The following is a 21,622-nucleotide window of genomic DNA, read 5'->3' as shown; positions in this document are numbered from 1 at the left end:
CACTTGAATGACACCGTAAAGATGTTCATTAATTTATTGAGGTAATGAAAAGTTGTAAACAATCCGATAAAATCATTTAAAAAGTAATCACAACATAAATAAATAAACACTAATTAACTATAGTTGAGATTAGTGGGCATGGTTGATGAGCTTAAATAAATAAACACTATTTAACTATTGTTGAGATCAGTGGGCATTGTTGATTTACTTGTTCAAAGCAAAAGAGATCATTGTTGTAGAAACAGAAAAAGAAGCGAAACAAGTTATGAACAGCCCATTTGTATAATGTCATCTTCAGGCATGGGTGCTTGGGTGCCTCATGGGTCTAGCGCTCTAAAGCTAAACTGTATATAGTGTGGTGGTTTGCTTATCAGTATTTCGTCTGCCCTTACGTTCTGAGTTCAAATTCCGTCGAGGTCGACTTTGCCTTTCATCCCTTCGGGGTCGATAAATTAAGTACCAGTTACGCACTGGCGTCGATGCAATCGACTTAATCCCTTTGTCTGTTCTTGTTTATCCCCTCTATGTTTAGCCCCGTGTGGGCAATAAAGAAATAAGAAACGTTAGCACGTCGGGTGAAATGCTTAGCGGTATTTCGTCTGTCTTTACGTTCTGAGTTCAAATTCCGCCGAGGTCGACTTTGCCTTTCATCCTTTCGGGGTCGATAAATTAAGTACCAGTTACGCACTGGCGTCGATGCAATCGACTTAATCCCTTTGTCTGTTCTTGTTTGTCCCCTCTATGTTTAGCCCCGTGTGGGCAATAAAGAAATAAGAAACGTTAGCACGTCGGGTGAAATGCTTAGTGGTATTTCGTCTGTCTTTACGTTCTGAGTTCAAATTCCGCCGAGGTCGACTTTGCCTTTCATCCTTTCGGGGTCAATAAATTAAGTACCAGTTGGGTACTAGGGTCGATGTAATCGACTGGTCCCTCCATCAAAATTCCGGGCCTTGTACCTAGAGTAGAAAAGAATAAATACTGTAGGCCTCAGGGTTAATATATAGTTTAACTCCATGTCCCCCCCCCCCGCAAAAAAAAGCCCAGTCTAGTAGGTGTAAAAAAATGTGTAGAAAATGAATATGAAAACAAAAATTTGCGCAAACGAACTGGATGTGGAGAGGATCCAATGTGATATCTGTTTTACAGCCTTGTGACCAAAGAATTTTACACTCCGTGAAGAACGACTATGAAAATGATTTTAGAAGCTGTGCTTGATGCAGTCAACAAAGTAGTAAAACTGCAAGATTACCTGAAAAAGTTCACTGTTAAGGGTACCATCTACTCACTTGGGAATGCTTGAAATAATGTTTATAAATCAACAGTAACAAATGCCTGGCACAGAATTTGGCCAATAACGATGTTTGATGAAAATGACTCTATAGATAATGAGTTAGGAGGATTTTGTGTCACCTTACACTAAAAGTTTATTTTGCGGAATGGTAAGAAGCTGACACTAAAGAAATGCTAAACGTTGACAATGATGCATTTGTTGTGCATACCTTGAGTGATGAGGAAATTGCTGAAATAGTGTTAAATACAGATAGGAATGAAGACAGATAGGTGAAAGAATTCCTATGGACAATATGATGAGAATTTGTGGTCAGTTAATAACTGACCTTGAACACTGGGTATTAATCGGTGAGCAGCAGATTAGGAGAGTTTACTCAAAGAGACATTGCTTAGACAGAAACATATGCTAATGAGACAGATGACACTTGAAGAAGTCTTTAAAAATGCCCTCTCTTGTAGTGCTACTTCATCACTTGAGAATCCTGTTCCTTGCCCATCATTGGAGGTTTGCCTGCAGCCTGAAGATGAAGTTGGTGATACTGTCAGACCCTGTTCTACAACTTAACTGCAGCTACATATTTAGTCTAGTTTGAATCAATTTATGGCTCTTGCATATGAATAAACTGTAATACCATTTGTAGTCTTTCCTTATTCAAATTAGTGTGAATACTTATGTGTCACTCTACAGAAATATTATGGTAATCTGTATATCTGTACTTGTGGATCATGTATTTTTGTTTTAAATTATCCCAATATATGTATTTTGTTATTTGTAATCTTAGTTACCACACTATTTCATTTACCAGCATATTACTCTACAAATACTTATTTTCCCCACTGATTGTGAGTGCGTATACATGTGCTTCTGTTACCATAGTAAGATATCTATTTTGATGTCTAGTTTACAATCTGGGGCAGCTGACTTTTATTCTGAAATTCAGAACACAACTGTCCCTCAAGGGTTCTGGACAAAGGATTGTGTACCTGTATCAACAAATAAAGAACAATAGAGCATTGCCAGTGCTAATACTGTCGCCATTACTGTCATGAAAACCCCATAGGAACTGTAAAGGGATTACTAAAAGAGCATAGAAACAGTGGGTGTCATGAGGTCACTTTAGTTCTGTCTTGTTGAAGACTGTCCAAGCTCTTTCAATGTCGTGCCACTAGAAAATGCTCCTCCAACCTCAGCATCCTCATCAAGTCCTGTATATATACGCGCACACACACACACACACACACACACACACACACACACACACACACACACACACACAAATAAATATATATATATAATTGTTAAACTGGACAGCAATCATTAAGGCAAGGCAAACATCTCAAATCATATACAATATTATTATAGGAAGAAATTCAAAATCTTACAGCTGTTTCAGGGATATCCGCAAGTATGGGATATTCTGTCATCAGAGACAAATAGGGAAGGACTCATGCGCTGGTCTATAATTTTGGAAAGTTGAACTATGAACTTTCATGCTTCTTTTTTCTTCTTTCTTTCCATCTCCTTATTCTTTTACTCCCTTCCTCTATGTCATCATCTTATTAATATATATCATTCTCATTTTCCCTATTTTTTCCCTATTTGTCTCTGATGACTGAGTATCCCATACTCAGGGATATCCCAGAAACAGCTGTAAAATTTTGAATTTCTTCCTATAATAATATTGTATATGACTTGAGATATTTGCCTTGCCTTAATGTTTGCTGTCCTATTTAACAATTATATACCCACTGCATCAGAAATCTGCCATGGCTTCATAACTACCATCCTGGCTATAACCTTGGAGCCCCAGTAATCCGTTACATCACTTACCTAGCGTACCTAATCATTTAGATCACCCGATCACAGGTGTATTAGTTTGATGCTCAGGAAAGTGAGAAAGTCTTTTAAGTTTCAAGCATATGCTCTTCAACAGAAAGGAATGTGAGAAAATAGAGAGAGAATAAAAAAATAAAAAAACTGGTGGATTTAGCGATCAAGCATGGCAACATATGCATATATATAAATATATATATATATATATATATATATATATATATATATATATATATATATATGCAAGTAAAAATAAATACAAAAAAAAGGGGTTTTGTATGATTGTGTATAGAGGAATATATTATTTTGTTTAAAAGAGTTCCAACACTGTCTGTTTTTTATGTTTTATTTATATTCCTGCAAAACCAATGTGGGATATAGAATATGGAATATACAATATATAATATAATATACGATATATAATATAAAATAAAAATGGATGGTACAATGAAATAAAGTATTGAATGTCTTATTGAATATATGGAATATGTCTTATTGAATAGATGAAATATTGAGTGTTCAATATAAAGGATTAAATATATAAAGGCGAATACGTATTTTCAATACCTTGTGGTATTTCATCATGGCCGGTATGACAGACTTTAAACAGACTGTGTTTTATATATATATATATGTATATATACATATGCATATATATATCTTTTATTTTTTATCTTTTACTGGTTTCAGCCTAGAGCTGAGGTCATGCTGGTGCACCACCTGTAGTTACTCGGTGTTGTTTTTGATATTGTTTTTGGTGAAGTAGCGAGTTGGACGGAGCTGCTCTTCTTTGCATCTCCTGCCATGATGTGGGTTCATCTGGTATCTCAGACAGAAACCTGTCCAGACGTTCCTTGAAAACTTCCACATCAACACCATGTAAATCTCTAAGGTTGCCCGGAAGGATGTTGAGCAATTGTGGGCCCTTGAAACCCAGACTATTGCAGTACTGTGTCCTTATTTTAGATGGGAAAGATGGGATCTTTGGTATGATGCAGTGCTGTCCAGTTTGAGGATTAGTATAGCTGTCAATTCCAAAATCGGGAGCTAAACCCTCCAAGATCTTCCAAATATATATCATCACATATCTCTCTCGTCTTCTCTCCAGGGAATAGAGACTCTGCTCCTTTAGCCTCTCTCAGTAGCCCATCTTTTGCATCAAGTCCATCTTCTTTGTGTATTGGTGCTGGATTGCTTCGAGTTTCACAGTTTGTTTCACGCTCTCTGGGGACCATAGTTGGGAGAAAATGTGTTTATTTAGAAATATGTTGATAGGTAATAGAAAGGAAAGACAAGGAAGACAAAAAGAGAAAAAAATGCTCGGTAAAGATATTTTAATGGATTGAAAATTGAAAAGAAACTTCAATCTCTCTCTCTCTCTCTCCTTTCCCCGCCCTTTCTTTTTCTTTTTCTTTCTTGAGTGCCCCCCCCCCCCCACTTTTTTTCTTTTTTTCTTTTAATAATTGCAAAGAAACATTTCTCTCTGTCTATTCTGTTGTGTTCAACCTGAATAAAAATCTCTCACAAAAAAATCACAGTGTTCAGAATTGTATGACAATTGAAAAAAAAAAAAGAAAATTCAAAATAGCTGAAGGTTATGAAAGGAAATCAGATAGCCGTAGAAAAAAAATATTTGGTAGCAAGAGATTTTTATTCAGGTTGAGAACAACAATGGAATTCTTTTAACTCTGTTTGCATATTTAACGACTCACAAAGTTAAGGCTTATAAAGCATATGTCCTATGAGAAATAAATATCAGTAGCTGAGCATTCCATAGATAAATCACAAAACTTACAAGATAAATACATACAATACAGCTTTAATAACTAAGACATCTCTCATTCTTACTCTATTTTCATCATCATCGTTTAACATCCGCCTTTCCATGCTAGCATGGGTTGGATGATTTGACTGAGGACTGGCGAACCAGATGGCTACACCAGGCTCCAATCTGATTTGACAGAGTTTCTACAGCTGGATGCCCTTCCTAACGCCAACCACTCCGAGAGTGTAGTGGGTGCTTTTACGTACCACCAGCACAAAGGCCAGTCAGGTGGTACTGGTGACGGCCACGCTCAAAATGGTGTATTTTACGTGCCACCTGCACAGGAGCCAGTCCAGCGGCACTGGCAATGACCTCGCTCAAATGTCTTTTCATGTGCCAGTAAGGCGATGCTGGTAATGATCACACTCAAATGGTGCTATTTACATGCCACTGGTATGGAAGCCAGACAGCTGCACATCTTTAATTTTTACTCTGTCTCAATCAAATTGGTTCTTGATGTTCAAACTCAATTCTCTCTTTCCCTATTTCTCTGTCTGTCTCTGTTTCTCTCTCTCTCATGTATATACACATTTATGGTAACATGCCCTTGCTCTTCTGTAAGTATTCACATTTTTATTTTTATAGCCTTTTATTTTATAGCCTTGCACACATGTTGTAAACATGAATGTTTGTATTGAATAACAGTAAACTTTTTACATTAATTCATAAAATGAAAGTTTTATGTATCATATTTCTTTGCTGTCATGAATTTTCAAATTTTCTTACCATGTTGTTCAGCAAGTAAATCTGTCCTGAAATGATTGTTTTACATGCCAATGAATAAAATAATTCTCATATGTATATTGGACTGCCATGCAACTGAGAAGTGAACTATGAGCACACCAGTACTATATGTGTGTGTGTGTGTGTATGTTTGTGTTTCTTGTCTGATGCATTGTGGCTGTGTGGTAAGAAGTTTACATCTCAACCACATGGTTTTGAGTCCAGTCCCACTGTGTGTTTTCTTCTATAGTGCTGGGTTATCCAGAGCCATGTGAGTGGATTTGCCAGAGAAAATGAAAGAAGCCTGTTATATGTATATATATATATATATATATATATATCATCATCATCATCATCATCGTCGTTTAACGTCCGCTTTCCATGCTAGCATGGGTTGGACGATTTGACTGAGGACTGGTGAAACCAGATGGCTACACCAGGCTCCAATCTGATTTGGCAGAGTTTCTACAGCTGGATGCCCTTCCTAAGGCCAACCACTCAGAGAGTGTAGTGGGTGCTTTTACATGCCACCGGCATGAAGGCCAGTCAGGCGGTACTGGCAATGGCCATGCTCAAAATGGTGTATTTTATGTGCCACCCGCACAAGAGCCAGTCCAGGGGCACTGGCAACGATCTCGCTCAAAAGTCCTTACATATGCCGCGGGCACAAGTGCCAGAAAGGCGTCGCTGGGCACAGGGGTCATCACGATTTCGCTTTCGCTTGCCCCAATAAGTCTTCGCATAAATATATGTATGTACATATATTTATGTGTGTGTGTGGATGTTTGTGTCTCCTTGTTTTGACATTGTGTGATTGTTGTAAATGAATGTCATTCATTTCCAGTATCCTGCATAAACATGTCTGACCATGGGGAAATATTGCTTTGCATGGTTTGGTGATAGGAAGGGCATCCAGCCACAGGAAAAGCTGCCCCAGTAAAATTTTGTTTGACTCTTGCAAATGTGGAAAAGTGGATGTTAAAGTGATGATGATAAGGATGTTATATGATTCACTGATATAACTTAACCTGTCCATGAAAAATTTGGCGTTCAGTCTCTGGTCAGTGCTCATCAAAGACATTCTAGCTATGACCATTCCATCATATTCAAATAATGTATCAGCATTATCCAACATGTCTTTTCACTTCAAAGTGAGTAAAGTGTGGTTAAAGGGATATTTAGCTGCTATTTTTAACAGCTTGAGGTGCTGAAAAGTTCCTAGCTTTGAGTAAAAGAAAATACAGGAGGATCAGTTAATTAAGATTTTATTAAACATATTCCCCTCTCAAATTCACACACTTATTGCAGTGATCTTTCAGTTTTTTTAAGCCCTGTAAAAGAACTCAGAATGTTGGGAATCCACCCAAGCCTTTTTGCAATACCCTTAAAGCCAGGAATTTTTCAGTACCACCACCACCACCACCACTCCATATATGCCTCTCTTTGATAAGACCAATTTGATTGAAAGTACAGATATTTGAAATTGCAAAGAGAGTCATACCTGTTTCTTTTTTTGACTGATATAGATTAATTTTTATGCCCAAGTGTTTAATAGCCTCACAATATGAATTTATAAATTTTAATCTTAAAACATTTTATTTTACATCAGTTGCATTACTGGAAAATGACCCAAATCTTCAAGATGAGAATTTATCAGACTTTTTATCACAAGAGGAGAAAATTGATTTTGCCATAAAGAAAACTATATATCTCTTCAGAAAACTTGGAATGAATGAGAAAGAATATTACATGTTTTTATTTCAGTAAGTTATAACTTTGAAAAGATTCTTAAACCTTTTATTTTTAACTTTTTAGCATTCACCTTGTCCTGTCCAAAGTAATGCTTTTTTATTCACATGTTTTGAATTAATCTTGCATTATCTTGTAGCTTTTGAGATTTTGATGAGGTGTATCAAGCCACCCAGTAACTTAAATGAGCTTTCTATTATTGTGCGAGTAGAATATGCCTGTTCCAGTCAATGGATGTAGGTGTGATAGCTAACTTCAAACTATATTATCTGAGAAGAATTTTCGGATCTATTTTAAAATGGGGGCCACATTTTTCATTAATGTTTTACGTAGTGTTTTTGGTACGGAAAGACTTTCAAACTTCGTATACTTATCTATTTTGTGTGATAGAACAGAAAAATATTTTTGTATTCGAATTTATTTCATGTAAAAAATTGTCTTATTTCGATAATTTCAACCAATCACTGACAAATATTCAGTTGTTTACATTTACTCCTTTGACTGATTAAGCGATGTAAAGCGTATTTAATCTCCATACCTTCGTTTTATTTGCTTTTTTCATTTTAAATTTGCTTTAACCCTAACCCTAGGGTTAGGGTTAATTGTTTCAGAATCGTTTGTTTATGTAGTCGGCACTTAATGTATATCGGCTGAATGGACGTCAGTGATTGGTTGAAATTACAGAAATACGACAACTTTAACATGGAATAACTTATGGATTTCTTTTTTTTTAAGAAGACTAAGAGAAAAAGATGTTTTATATGACACATTCTACCAGTGTTCCAAGTTTCAAAGTGTTTCGTTAATGAAAAATGTGGCCCCCGTTTTAAAAAAGATCCGAATTTTCTAATAACTTACGCCCAGGGGTTAGTACTTATAGAGAAAAGTCAGCAAGTTTTTTCTTATAACCACCCTAATCATGAACATAACATAATAATTACAAGAGGCGTTTACAATGAGCTCTGTATGTTTGTGTCTCCTTGTCCTGACATGATAGTTGTAAAATGGCTGCCACTGTCATACAAGCAGCGTCATTCATTTTCAACATTCTGTAAAATATGTCTGGATATTTCATGTATGTGGTGATTGAAGAAGCTATTTCACCCCCAAATCTTTCATATAACAACAATTTATTGTTTATATTCAGTTTTGAGTTCTTAAATAACAACTTTTGAGAAGTCAGTTGTAAACTGAATCAACTCCAATATAATATCAATACTTGTTTTATTGTGTCAATGAATTAAAGGATTAAACTAATCTCTCTAAAATTTTAATTGTGTACTAAAATACAGTAATATTGTAAAAACTCATAGGCATTTTCTCTGTCCTTCTTATAATCAGTTTTATAAAGTAGCTAATTTAATGTGTTATAATTTTACATTTTTATTTATATAGTTTGTATCTGCTATATAAAATTGAAAGGTTGCGATCAATTTGAATATTTTTCTTGTTTTCTACTTCCAGAAACTTCTATCCTTTCCAGCAGCTAGGTTTCCCTCTTCACTTTGTTATGTTTACTTCAACATTAAAACTCTTATGTAGTCCTGAACAGGCTAACTACTGGCTACCAAAAGCATCCAACTTAGAGATACTTGGATGTTATGCTCAAACTGAATTGGGACATGGTGAGTTTGAATTCTGGGTTAAAAACAGCATGTATGCATGCATGTGCACGTGCGCACACACACACACAATCACACAGACACACACACACACACACACACACACACACACACACACACACTCACACACATATACAAGTGTGTGTGTGTGTGTGTGTGTGCATGCTACTGTGCATAGGATGGGTAGTATATTTGTTAAATTTATTTTAAATGTTCTACATTATTGAATTTGTCGATTCATTCAAAAATGATTTTTATAATATTAAAGGTAGTTACAGACAATGTTAAAAGGGCTCTTGTAACCTTGGGTTATTGCAAAAAATCAAAAGAATTGCTATTGAATATTTCCAGCAGAGTAGCAAAGTTGTAAAAGCAAAAATACTGAAAATAATAATCAAAGCTGCCTCCCATGTTATGACATACCCTCATCACCATTATCTTCATCATATGTTTGTTTTTCATGCTGGTACGGGTTAGATTGTTCAATAGGAGTTGGATCAAATTCCAATATCTGCTTTGGCATGGTTTCTATAGGCTGGATGCTCTTCCTGACACCAATGACTTTAAGAGTGTACTGGGAGCTTTTTACATGGCACCAGCACAAGTGAGTCACCAAATAACTTGCACAATAAGAAAAAGAAACTTTAGTGAAGAGGGAATAGTTTTGAGAGAGGTGGCTTTATGCCAGGTAACGAGAGGTTAAAGTATGATAGAGGCACAGGAATAGGTGTCTTGCTGTAGGGAGATACATAGTTGCCCCAACTAGAAAAGAACAAAGATGGTGGTGAAGTTGTGTCAGGGTGCACCCTCAATTTACAACAAGGTGAATATAAGACATGTTTGACTAAAACTGGTAAGCCAGAGAGAAACTAGTGCAGCCTCCTGGCTTACCAGTTCCAGTCAAACTACCTAACCCATGCCAGAATGGAAAGCAAATGTTAAATGATGATGTATTGATAGGCAAATAAGTTTGTGGGAATGAGAAAGAGAGTGGCACACTTTTTCGTATTTTTTTTGTGTGTTTTATAGCCCTCAGTACATGTGATGCATATTATTACATATATCTCTACCCATTTAAAATGTGAATCCAGTTTGTAATGCAGGCCCACACTATTTCATATGTCAGTTAGACATGACCTTGTAAAACATGTTAACCTATGCATGATTTTATTCTGTGGGATTTTTTTTTATCATTGTATTTAGATGATGGAAGCTGTGCTCTTCACTATGAGTGAGCTATGAGCAACTTATAAATTTAGGAAAAAGCTTGCAGTAAGATCAGCATGCAGAGTGGTTCTAGTTTAGTGATGTACTTGGCAATTTTGTACTTTTCTAAATATCCTTTGTAATTGACCCTAAATGTATGAACTGCAAGTAAATCTATGATCTATTAACATGGAAGAATAGTGGTGTCATCATCATCATCATCATCATCATCATCGTTTAACGTCCGCTTTCCATGCTAGCATGGGTTGGACGATTTGACTGAGGACTGGTGAAACCGGATGGCAACACCAGGCTCCAATCTAATTTGGCAGAGTTTCTACAGCTGGATGCCCTTCCTAACGCCAACCACTCAGAGAGTGTAGTGGGTGCTTTTACGTGTCACCTGCACGAAAGTATTGTGATAACCCAAATCCAAATTTCTTTCCTCTTGACTCTGTAATCAATCTTGTCTGATTTTTTTTTTTTTTTTTTTTTTTTGTATGTGTTGAATTTCTTTTCTGGGATGAACATGCTAGTTACCTGCTTTTCAAATTTGACTTTTCAGAAGTGGTCCGTTGGTTTCCTTTGTCTTAAATATACAAACCTCTCATGTTAATGTCTCCTATAGAATCACTTTTGTTATCTCTATTATTTTTAATCTTATTTCTATTTTTATTTTTCCTCTTCCTGCTTCCTAATGCTTTGTTAATATCAATATTTTAATAAGAATAAGTTTTTAAAATTTCTCACATAACCTTTTACTTGCCTCACTACAACATGTAACTAATCCATTTTTTTTTATCTTTACAGTCTTTCTCAGTTATTTTTTTTATATGTAACAAACTGAATTAATCATCATCATCATCATTCATCATCCATCTTCATCATCATCATCATCATCATCATCATCATCATCATCATCATCATCATACATCCCATTCTCTGCTGGCATGGGTTAGATGGTTTGACAGGAGCTGGTTAGGCAGAAGACTGCGCCAGGCTTTGCGGTTTTTACAGCTGGAGGCCCTTCTTAACTCTAACCACCAAACAGAGTGGAGTGAATGCTTTTCACGTGGCATCAGCACATGGTATCGTTTTTACAGCTGGAAGCCCTTCCAAATGCCAACACCTTTACAGTGTAGATTGGATGCTTTTTATGTGGCACCAGCACCGGCAAGACCACCAAGTAACTTGCAAGACAAAAATCCTTTGAGAGGGTAGGGTTTATTGGAGGAGGTGACCTCGTGCAAAGAGAATAATCTTGATACAGTAATAATAATTACACTCTACTTGACACTGAGAAAATTTTTGTCTTCTTTGTACATTCAATTGTTGGACTTGTTACCATTGTTACTATAGTATAATAAGGTGGTGAGCTGACAGAATCGTTAGCACGTCAGGCAAAATGCTTAATGGCATTTTGTCCATCCTTACATTCTGAGTTCAAATTCCACTGAGGCTGACTTTGCCGTTCATACTTTCAGGGTTGATGAAATAAGTACCAGTGAAATACTAGGGTTGATGTAATTGACTAATCTGCTCTCCTAAAATTTCAGGCCTTGTACCTTCAGTAGAAAGGATTATTACTGAAGTATAATAGTGATCTTTCATATTTTCATCGACTCCAATTTAATCCTAAATAATCCAGACAATAGATATCAGTTAGAATAAGAACAGTAATAAATGAGTGAAGAATGAATATATAGTGTGTGAAATGTAACAATATGTTTCAACACATGGTTTCTCATCAGGAATCTTGCAACACAAGTTCATAAGTGTAATTAAATCTTTTCCTTTTCACTACTACTCTTAATATTTAATATTTGTTGTATCCTCCTTCTCCAAATGTCATGTTACCACCACAATATTGTGACAAATGGTTTAGATACGCTATACCAGTGTAGTAACAGTAAACAGGATAACAATGCAGCCGTAATAACAATGCAACGATCCAACAATCACTATTCCGAATGAACTAACCAACCAACACCTTCCGACTTCACTGCAAATTCAACTTAAACTAACACACAAACTTCACTCTAACCACTACTATTTGTAATTGCTCAGTCCAGTCTATTTCTTGCAAGGGGATGTCGTGACTCACATCACAACAATACTTTTATCATAAGTTATTACTTATAGCTGAATTTGTTTTGAGACACATTGTTGATAAAGTTATATTTGCATATTTCTCCTTGCTTCTACATTCGTATTTTAATCTTTAATTTTGCAAAATAATAGCTATAAATTGCCTTGCATGATTATTTAGTATCTTTAATATAACATATAAATACATCACCTCTTTGATTTGAACAACATTTCCTTCAATTTCCTCCGGTTCATCTTATGCTTGCTTGTTTCTATTTGATTGAAATCTTTCATAATAAAATTACCTGTTCAAAAATCCATCAAAGTGGAATGACCACATAACAACACTATTCCAGCTACTTTGAATTATTTAATTAAATTTATCATATTTCACCTTGTTGATGACTATGGATCACCATCACTGTCGTTATCAATCATCATCGACATTTTAATGTCTACTTTTCCATGCTTGCGTGGTTCAGATGGAATTCACTGAAGCAAATTTTCTATGGTTGAATGGCATTCCTGTTGACAACCCTCTTCTGTTTACAGATAACATTTCTCCATGACCTGCCATATTTTTCATGGAAGAGTTGAAATGAAAATTGCTTGGTTACAACCATCTTGATGTTCAGACAAGGAGACATACACATGTGCACACACACACACACACACATGATGGGCTTCTTTCAGTTTCTGCCTACCAAATCCATTCAAGGCTTTGGCTGGTCCAGGGCTTTAGTAAAAGACACTTTCCCAAGGTACTATGAATCGCAATTGAACCTAAAACCACACGGTTGAGAGGTAAGCTTCTTAATTATACAGCCATGCCTGTATCTGTAACATGTATAACTTAAAGCCCTAGGGCCTGGGCACCTGTACCAGTGTGGCACGTAAATAGCACCAGTGTGGCACGTAAATAGCACCAGCGTGGCACATGAAAAGACATTCGAGCAAGATTGTTGCCAGTGCCAATGGACTGGCTCCTGTGCAGGTGGCACATAAAATACACCATTTCCAGCATGGCCGTCGCCAGTACCGCCTGACTGGCCCTCGTGCCGGTGGCAAGTAAAACACCCACTACACTCTCGGAGTGGTTGGTGTTAGGAAGGGCATCCGGCTGTGGAAACTCTGCCAAATCAGATTGGAGCCTGGTGTCGCCTTCGGGTTCCACCAGTCCTCAGTCAAATCGTTCAACCCATGCTAGCATGGAAAGCGGATGTTAAACGATGATGATGATGATGATGATTTATATTTGAATAATATAACAATAAGTTCTATATTTATGTATTGAGCCCTCTTAGTCCTATATATCAATATATCATTTTTATATACACATATAACCACACTTGTGTGTGTGTGTGTGTGTGTGTGTGTGTGTGTGTTATTCTTCTGACTTAGTAACTGAAGAATAGAAAGAACTGATAAAGTATATTGCAGAACATATTTTTCGGATCTATTTTAAAACGGGGGCCACATTTTTCATTAATGTTTTATGAAGTGTTTTTGGTACCGAAAGACTTTCAAACTTCGTATACTTATCTATTTTGTGTTATAGAACAGAAAAATATTTTTGTATTCGAATTTATTTCATGTAAAAAATTGTCTTATTTCGATAATTTCAACCAATCACTGACAAGTATTCAGTTGTTTACATTTACTCCTTTGGCTGATTAAGCCATAGCTTCGTTTTATTTGCTTTTTTCATTTTAAATTTGCTTTTTTCATTTTCTTTTTTTTTCTTCTTTTTATTTGCTTTTTTCTTTTTAAATTTGCTGTTTTACCCTAACTCTAACCCTAACCCTAACCCTATCACTGATAGAATTGTTTCAGAATCGTTTGTTTATGTTGTCGGCACTTAATGTATATCGGCTGAATGGACGTCAGTGATTGGTTGAAATTACAGAAATACGACAACTTTAATATGGAATAACTTAGGGATTTCTTTTTTTTTTAAGAAGACTAAGAGAAAAAGATGTTTTATATGACACATTCTACCAGTGTTCCAAGTTTCAAAGTGTTTCGTTAATGAAAAATGTGGCCCCCGTTTTAAAAAAGATCCTATTTTTCTTATTGAAACAGGTACATTTTTAAAGGGTTTAGAAACCACAGCTGTGTATGACCCACTAAATGAAGAGTTTGTGCTAAACACTCCAACTACAACATCCATGAAATGGTGGTCAGGACAGTGTAAGTAGTTAGAAAAAATTTGATTGTAAATTGCAGGAACTCTTTCTTTTCATGGAAAAATAGCTTTGCTTATGTCCAAAAATTTTAACATCGCTTTGTTTTTCTCATTAAATATGTTTGTTTCTACTTTGTTTTTGTATCTGGTTTGCAAGATTCTTTATGTGAATTCGTGTGTTGAAGCAAATTTTGTTGTGTCTGGAGAGAACCATCTTGTCTTAATGCCTTATTATCTTACACACTCACAGTTTGATTTCCACTCATTTACTATTTATATATTTTATTTTCTTCCAAAATTTTTGTTGCTTTTGCAACTTTGTTAATGGATGTTGACTCTCAACAAGGTTGCAATATCCATTGACAAGGTTGCAATATCCATTGACAAGGTTGCAATATCCATTGACAAGGTTGCAATATCCATTGACAAGGTTACAATATCCATTGACAAGGTTGCAATATCCATTGACAAGGTTGTAATATCCATTGACAAGGCTGAAAATTTTGGAAGAAAAATTATATAAATAATGAGTGGAAATCAAATTGGTGAGTGTATTAGATAATAAGGCATTAAGACAATATGACTCTCCCCAGACACAACAAAATGTTTGTTTTTCTTTTACGTTTAAGACATTTTTCTTTCTCTATACATTATGATATATTACTAAATTGTAAACAATTCTTTTATAGATTCTGAGAACATGTTTGTAAAAGAATATCTGTACATGTTATGTTGTGAATGTATGTATATGTGCATGTGGGTGAGCAGATATAAATGTGAACTGTATCACTTGCCAGAACTAAAATGTACATTTAAAAATATGATGGGCTAAATTATTCTTTCTGATTTTAGCACAATGCCAGCAATTTTTAGTAAGAGAGCCAAGTCAATTACATCACCCTCAGTACATATTTGATGCTTAATTTTATCAACCTTAGAGGGATGAAAGACAAAGATGACCTTAGTGGGATTTGAACTCAGAATTTAAAGTGGCTGAAGAAATGCTGCTTAGCATTTTGTCTGCATAGTTATGGTTCTGTCAGCTCACCACCTTGTAATTGGTTCAAATTTTGACAAAAAACTAGCAATTTTAGAGCGAGGGAGAAAATTGGTTAGAAAACAGACTCCATCACATGCCAGGGGGAGAAACTAGAAGTAGTCGATAGCTTCCGCTACCTAGGTGACCAAGTCTGTAGTGGGGGTGGATGCTCGGAGAGCATAGCTGCTAGAATAAGAATAACCTGGGCAAAGTTTAGAAAGCTCCTACCTCTGCTGGTAACAAAGGGCCTCTCACTCAGAGTGAAAGGTAGACTGTATGATGCATGTGTGCGACCAGCCATGCTACACGGTAGTGAAACATGGGCCATGACTGCTTAGGACATGCATAGACTTGAAAGAAATGAAGTTAGTATGATCCACTGGATGTGTAATGTCAGTGTGCATATGTGACAGAGTGTGAGTGCTGTGAGAGAAAAGTTGGACAAAAGAAGCATCAGATGTGGTGTGCAAGAGAGACGACTGCACTGGTATGGTCATGTGCTGCGTATGGATGAGGAGAGCTGTGTGAAGAAGTGTCACACCCTAATAGTGGGAGGAACCCGTGGAAAAGGTAGATCCAGGAAGACTTGGGATGAGGTGGTGAAGTACGACCTTTGAATGTTGGGCCTCACAATGACAAGAGACCGAGACCTTTGGAGATATGCTGTAATTGAGAAGACCTGACAAGTAAAGTGAGATCGCATCTGTGGCTGATACCAGTGTCACATAACCAGCCCATTTAAAAGTACCATTGAATCGCCAGGCGACACACTGTGCTTGAAAAGACCTGTTGGATCAAGTAAAATCGTAGTCGTGGCTGATGCCAGTGCTGCCTGACTGGCACCCATGCTGGTGGTGCATAATAAACATGGGTCAGTGCCAGGGCCTCCTGAATGGCTCCCCGTGCCAGTGGAATGTAAAAAGCACCATCCAAATGTGGTCGATGCCGGTACCCCCAACTGGCTCCCATGCTGGTGGCATGTAAAAAGCACCATCCAAATGTAGTTTATTTGCTGGTGGCACATAAAAAGTACCCACTACATTCTTGGAGTGGTTGGCATTCAGAAGGGCATCCAGCTGTAGAAACCTTGCCAGATCAGATTGGAGCCTGGTGCAGCCTACTGGCTTGCCAGTCCTCAGTTAAACTGTCCAGCCCATGCCAGTATGGAAAATGAACATTAAATGATGATGATGATGATGATCCCAGTACTTGACTGGTACTTTATTTCATCACCCCTTAAAGAATAAAAAGCATAGTTGACCTTGGTGGATTTTGAACTCAGAACATAAAGAGCTTGAAGAAATGCCACGAAGCAGTTTCTGTCAGCTTGCCACTTTAGTTTGGATAATGGGTTCTATTCAGGATGTTTGTAACGAATTACTGCTATAAGCTAATTACTTTGTACTTAATTAGTTTTATATTTTATTGTATGTTCATATTAGTATTTCTTTTTGCTTTTTAGTGGGCAAAGTAGCAAACTATTGCATTGTCATTGCTCAGCTGTATATTATGAATAAGTGTTATGGAATTCACCCATTCATCCTACAAATCCGGAGTTTAGAAGATCACAGCTTCATGCCAGGTAATTTAAAACTTAATTCATTATACTATTTGAAAATTTAGATTTTAACATTTTTGTTTTCTTTTAAACTTATTGAAACACCATTTATATTTGGATATTCTAAGCTACACCTTCTTTTTCTGTTGCCTCTTCTTAAATTCTACATCAAAGAATGGGCTTAACCCTTTAGCATTTAAACCGGCCATATCTGGCCCAAATATTCTACCTGTTTTATGCTCAAACTGGCCATATTCAGCCTCTTACACCTATCAACTCTCAAAAAGGAAGTGAATGATTAATTCCAAACAATGTGAATGAATAAGCATTACATTAGACAGAATAATTTGAATGCTAAAGGGTTAATATGCTTCTTTTGCTATTTTACTTATACTTTTTTATATGAAATTTTTGATGATATCCAAATTCAATAATTTGTATTAATTATAACAGGAAGATGATTTTTTTTTATAGTTTTATAGCTAGAGTTTCTTCAAATATTTTCACAGAACATTTGGGGAGCTGAAGAAATTGATAAGTCAGTGTTAATATCATTAAAGCAGTGAGCATCAAAACAACTAATCATAAATACTTATGCGGTGAGGAAAAGACAACCTCAGTGGCTAATATTATTTCAGTTACTTCATCAAGAGTGGGAGACAACATTAGACATGTTTCAGGATTAATAGAGGTATCAAGTTGTTGGATCAGGTAATGAAGGTCACCGAGAGGGTCATAGCCCAACTAATTAGGGAGAGATTCAATCTAGAGATGCAGTTATTACTTTTAATCCAGTTATAGTCCTTGTTTCCTACACAGACACATATTACTAAGACGCATTTGTGAAGAAATATAAATGAAATCATTTTCCTTTTAACTGTCTCTTTAGGAGTAATTACTGGAGATGTTGGTCCAAAAATGGCATTGAATTCCATAGACAATGGCTTCATGAAATTAGATAATGTTCGAATACCCAGAAATCAACTTTTAATGAAATATGATCAGGTAATGTAAAAAGAAAAAAAAAACAGACTTTCTTTTTCATTTTTTCAAAATTTTCATTAGACACACGCACACACACACACACACTCAAACACATACACACAAATGTATATATGCATATGTATGTATGTATGTGTATATGGGAGAATGTACGAAAAAAACAACAACAGACGAGGACAGGTAGTGTAAACAGCAAAAGGATGTATTAGTATGACGCTCAGGAATACGAAACATATATATAGAAAACAAAGTTATTTTATTCCACACAGGTAGAAATATAGGAAAAATAGAAGTTGAAAATGCACCAAGAATAGTTGAAATATATTTTATTATTATATTTAAAGATTTAACCAGTTTCACACTTAACACTGATTTGGCAGAGTTTCTACAGCTGGATGCCCTTCCTAACACCAACCACTCCGAGAGTATAGTGGGTGCTTTTACGTGCCACCTGCACAGAAGCCAGTCCAGCAGTACTGGCAACGAACTCGCTCGAATGACTTTTCACGTGCCAGGAAGGCGATGTATATATATATGATATAAATAATATATATATGCAAGTTAAATTGGACACTAAGCTCCACTTGCAAAGACCTGTTGAGGCAAGTGAAATTGAAATCGAGTTAAATTTGACGACTGGCCACCATGCCAACGTCGTCTCAAGTGAAATCGAAATCGAGTAAATTGGACACTAAACTCCACTTGCAAAGACCTGTTGAGGCAAGTAAAATCGAAATCGAGTTAAATTCAACGACTGGCACCCATGCCAACGTCGTCTCCTTCATTGGACACGAAACTCAGCTTGTGAAGACTTATTGGTGAAAGCGAAATCGTGAAGGCACCTGTGCCCAGCGTTGCCTTTCTGGCACTTGTGCCCATGGCATGTGTAAGGATTTTTGAGCGAGATCGTTGCCAGTGCCCCTGGACTGGCTCTTGTGTGGGTGGCACATAAAATAAACCATTTTGAGAGTGGCTGTTGCCAGTACTGCCTGACTGGCCTTTGTGCCGGTGGCACGTAAAAGCACCCACTACACTCTCGGAGTGGTTGGCGTTAGGAAGGGCATCCAGCTGTAGAAACTCTGCCAAATCAGATCGGAGCCTGGTGTAGCCATCTGGTTTCACCAGTCCTCAGTCAAACCGTCCAACCCATGCTAGCATGGAAAGCGGATGTTAAACGACGATGATGATGATATGTACATACATATATATATATGTATTTAGATATGCATATACGGGTACAGGACGTCACAAAACGTAAACAACATGAAATATGAAAATAAAGTTGGGTACGCAAGCAATGAGAGAAACAAATGGAAAACAAGTCAAGTAACATGAAAAACGACCCTTCATCAGTTGTTGGCTGTCCTTCTCCTCCTTATATCGAGCAGTGAACAACAATATAAAATTTTGAAGGCAGTTGCTCCCACGAACCAAAATAAAATTGGGGATTTGCAGAGGTTCAAAGTTGGTAACAAAAACAGGACAGTGGAGACATACAAGGAAACTGAACAAAAACAAACATGGAGGGTCAATAGACCAGATGAGGTAAAGTAGTGAATGCTGGAGAAATATTGTCTTTGACAAGAGAAAAGATAGAAGAAGAGATAGAAAGGAATACGTGCAGTCTGTACAACAGCACTGAAGGAAAAGAAAGATGACGATGGTCATGTGTGAGCAACGAGAGAAAGGAAAGGAGAAAGAGGAAGAGAGAGAAAAAAACAGATAGAAGACAGTGAATGGGGAAAAGAAAGAGAATTAGAGAAAGGATGAGAGAGAAAACGAAAGTGGGAGAGAGAGAGAGAATAGTAAAAGGCAGAGTCGCAAAAGTATTAAGATAAACTTACTTGGAAATGGATGCGTGACGTTCAATCAAATAATAATATAAATAATATATATATATATATATATATATATATATGCATATATACATACATGTATGTACATACATACATATATATATATATATATATATATATATATATATGGGAGAATGTACGAAAAAAACAACAACAGACGAGGACAGGTGGTGTAAACAACAAAAGGATGTATTAGTATGACGCTCGGGAATACGGAAAGTCTTTGATGTTTCGAGCTACGCTCTTCAACAGAAAGAATACGGAGAAAACAAGGAGAAAAACTTGGAGAAAAAAAATTGAATGGTGTTTGGTCAACGATCTATCATAGCTTATATATATATATATATATATATATATATATATATATAAAATATATAGTTTTAGGGAAAATAACCAATTTTCAAGAACTCATCGATGAAAATCCACTATCACATATAGAAAAATTAATAATTAAAAGCACAATAAATGAGTATAATATAAAGTAAAGTAAATATCATAAGATAAATATAATAAAAAGATTACACGTGTTTCATAACTAATTTTCAAATAGAAAAGAAATTTAAATCGATTAAAATCAATTGAAATTATCAAAAATAAATTCTATTCAAAAATATAGCTACTCGTCAGATCGTAAGTAGAACAATAATTAGATATATATATGTTGCTCTTGCTAGGCAGGTTAACTAGCAAGAGCAACATCAAAGGCAGGTTAACTAGCAAGTTAGTTTTTGTTTGTGGCAGATGTTCAGGTGCAATAAAGACTGCAAACAAACAGGAAACAACCTCTATCTCATTCCAGGGTGAAAAACTAGAGGTAGTCGATAGCTTCCGCTATCTGGGAGACCAAGTTAGTAGTGGGGGTGGGTGCGCTGAAAGTGTAGCTGCTAGAATAAGAATAGCCTGGGCAAAGTTTAGAGAGCTCTTACCCCTGCTGGCGACAAAGGGACTCTCACTCAGAGTAAAAGGCAGACTGTATGACGCATGCGTACGAACAACCATGCTACATGGCAGTGAAACATGGGCTGTAACTGCTGAGGACATACGTAAGCTCGCAAGGAATGAAGCCAGTATGCTCCGTTGGATGTGTAATGTCAATGTGAATACCCGTCAGAGTGTAAGTATCTTGAGAGAAAAGCTGAACATTAGAAGCATCAGTTGTGGCGTGCAAGAGAGACGATTGCGCTGGTATGGACATGTGGTGAGAATGGAGGAGGATAGCTGCGTGAAAAAGTGCCACACCCTAACAGTTGAGGGAACCCGTGGAAGAGGTAGGCCCAGGAAGACCTGGGCTGAGGTGGTGAGGCAAGACCTTCGTACATTGGGCCTCACCGAGGCGATGACTACGGACCGAGACCTTTGGAAATGGGCTGTGCGTGAGAAGACCCGGCAAGCCAAGTAAGATCGTTGCCAGTGCCCCTGGACTGGTTCTTGTGCGGGTGGCACATGAGATGCACCATTTTGAGCGTGGCCGTTGCCAGTACCGCCTGACTGGCTCCTGTAGGATTTTCGAGCGAGATCGTTGCCAGTGCCCCTGGACTGGCTTGTGCGGGTGGCACATAAAAGACACCATTTCGAGCGTGGCCGTTTTCGTGCGGGTGACACGTAAAAGCACCCACTACACTCTCTGAGTGGTTGGCGTTAGGAA

General features: G+C 36.8%; 1 protein-coding gene across 3 annotated transcripts in view; it reads left to right on the top strand.

Annotated features, from left to right (window-relative positions):
* LOC106883939 (peroxisomal acyl-coenzyme A oxidase 1) overlaps nucleotides 1–21,622 on the top strand; it is a 50,812-nt gene that overhangs the window by 1,502 nt on the left and 27,688 nt on the right. For 2 of the 3 annotated variants that reach the window (XM_014935089.3, XM_089348564.1), the window contains exons 2-6: nucleotides 7,282–7,435; nucleotides 8,886–9,046; nucleotides 14,420–14,527; nucleotides 17,024–17,143; nucleotides 18,009–18,124. In XM_014935089.3, the coding sequence (XP_014790575.1) occupies nucleotides 7,282–7,435; nucleotides 8,886–9,046; nucleotides 14,420–14,527; nucleotides 17,024–17,143; nucleotides 18,009–18,124 (659 nt within the window). Of the gene's footprint in view, nucleotides 1–4,885; nucleotides 5,507–7,281; nucleotides 7,436–8,885; nucleotides 9,047–14,419; nucleotides 14,528–17,023; nucleotides 17,144–18,008; nucleotides 18,125–21,622 lie in introns of those variants that run through there. The other variant, XM_052966639.2, reaches the window with a different exon arrangement.

This window comes from Octopus bimaculoides, chromosome 3 (assembly GCF_046866305.1).
Source record: "Octopus bimaculoides isolate indiv1 chromosome 3, ASM4686630v1, whole genome shotgun sequence".
In the NCBI taxonomy this organism is placed as follows: domain Eukaryota; kingdom Metazoa; phylum Mollusca; class Cephalopoda; order Octopoda; family Octopodidae; genus Octopus; species Octopus bimaculoides.
This window is presented reverse-complemented; position numbering and strand designations above follow the sequence as displayed.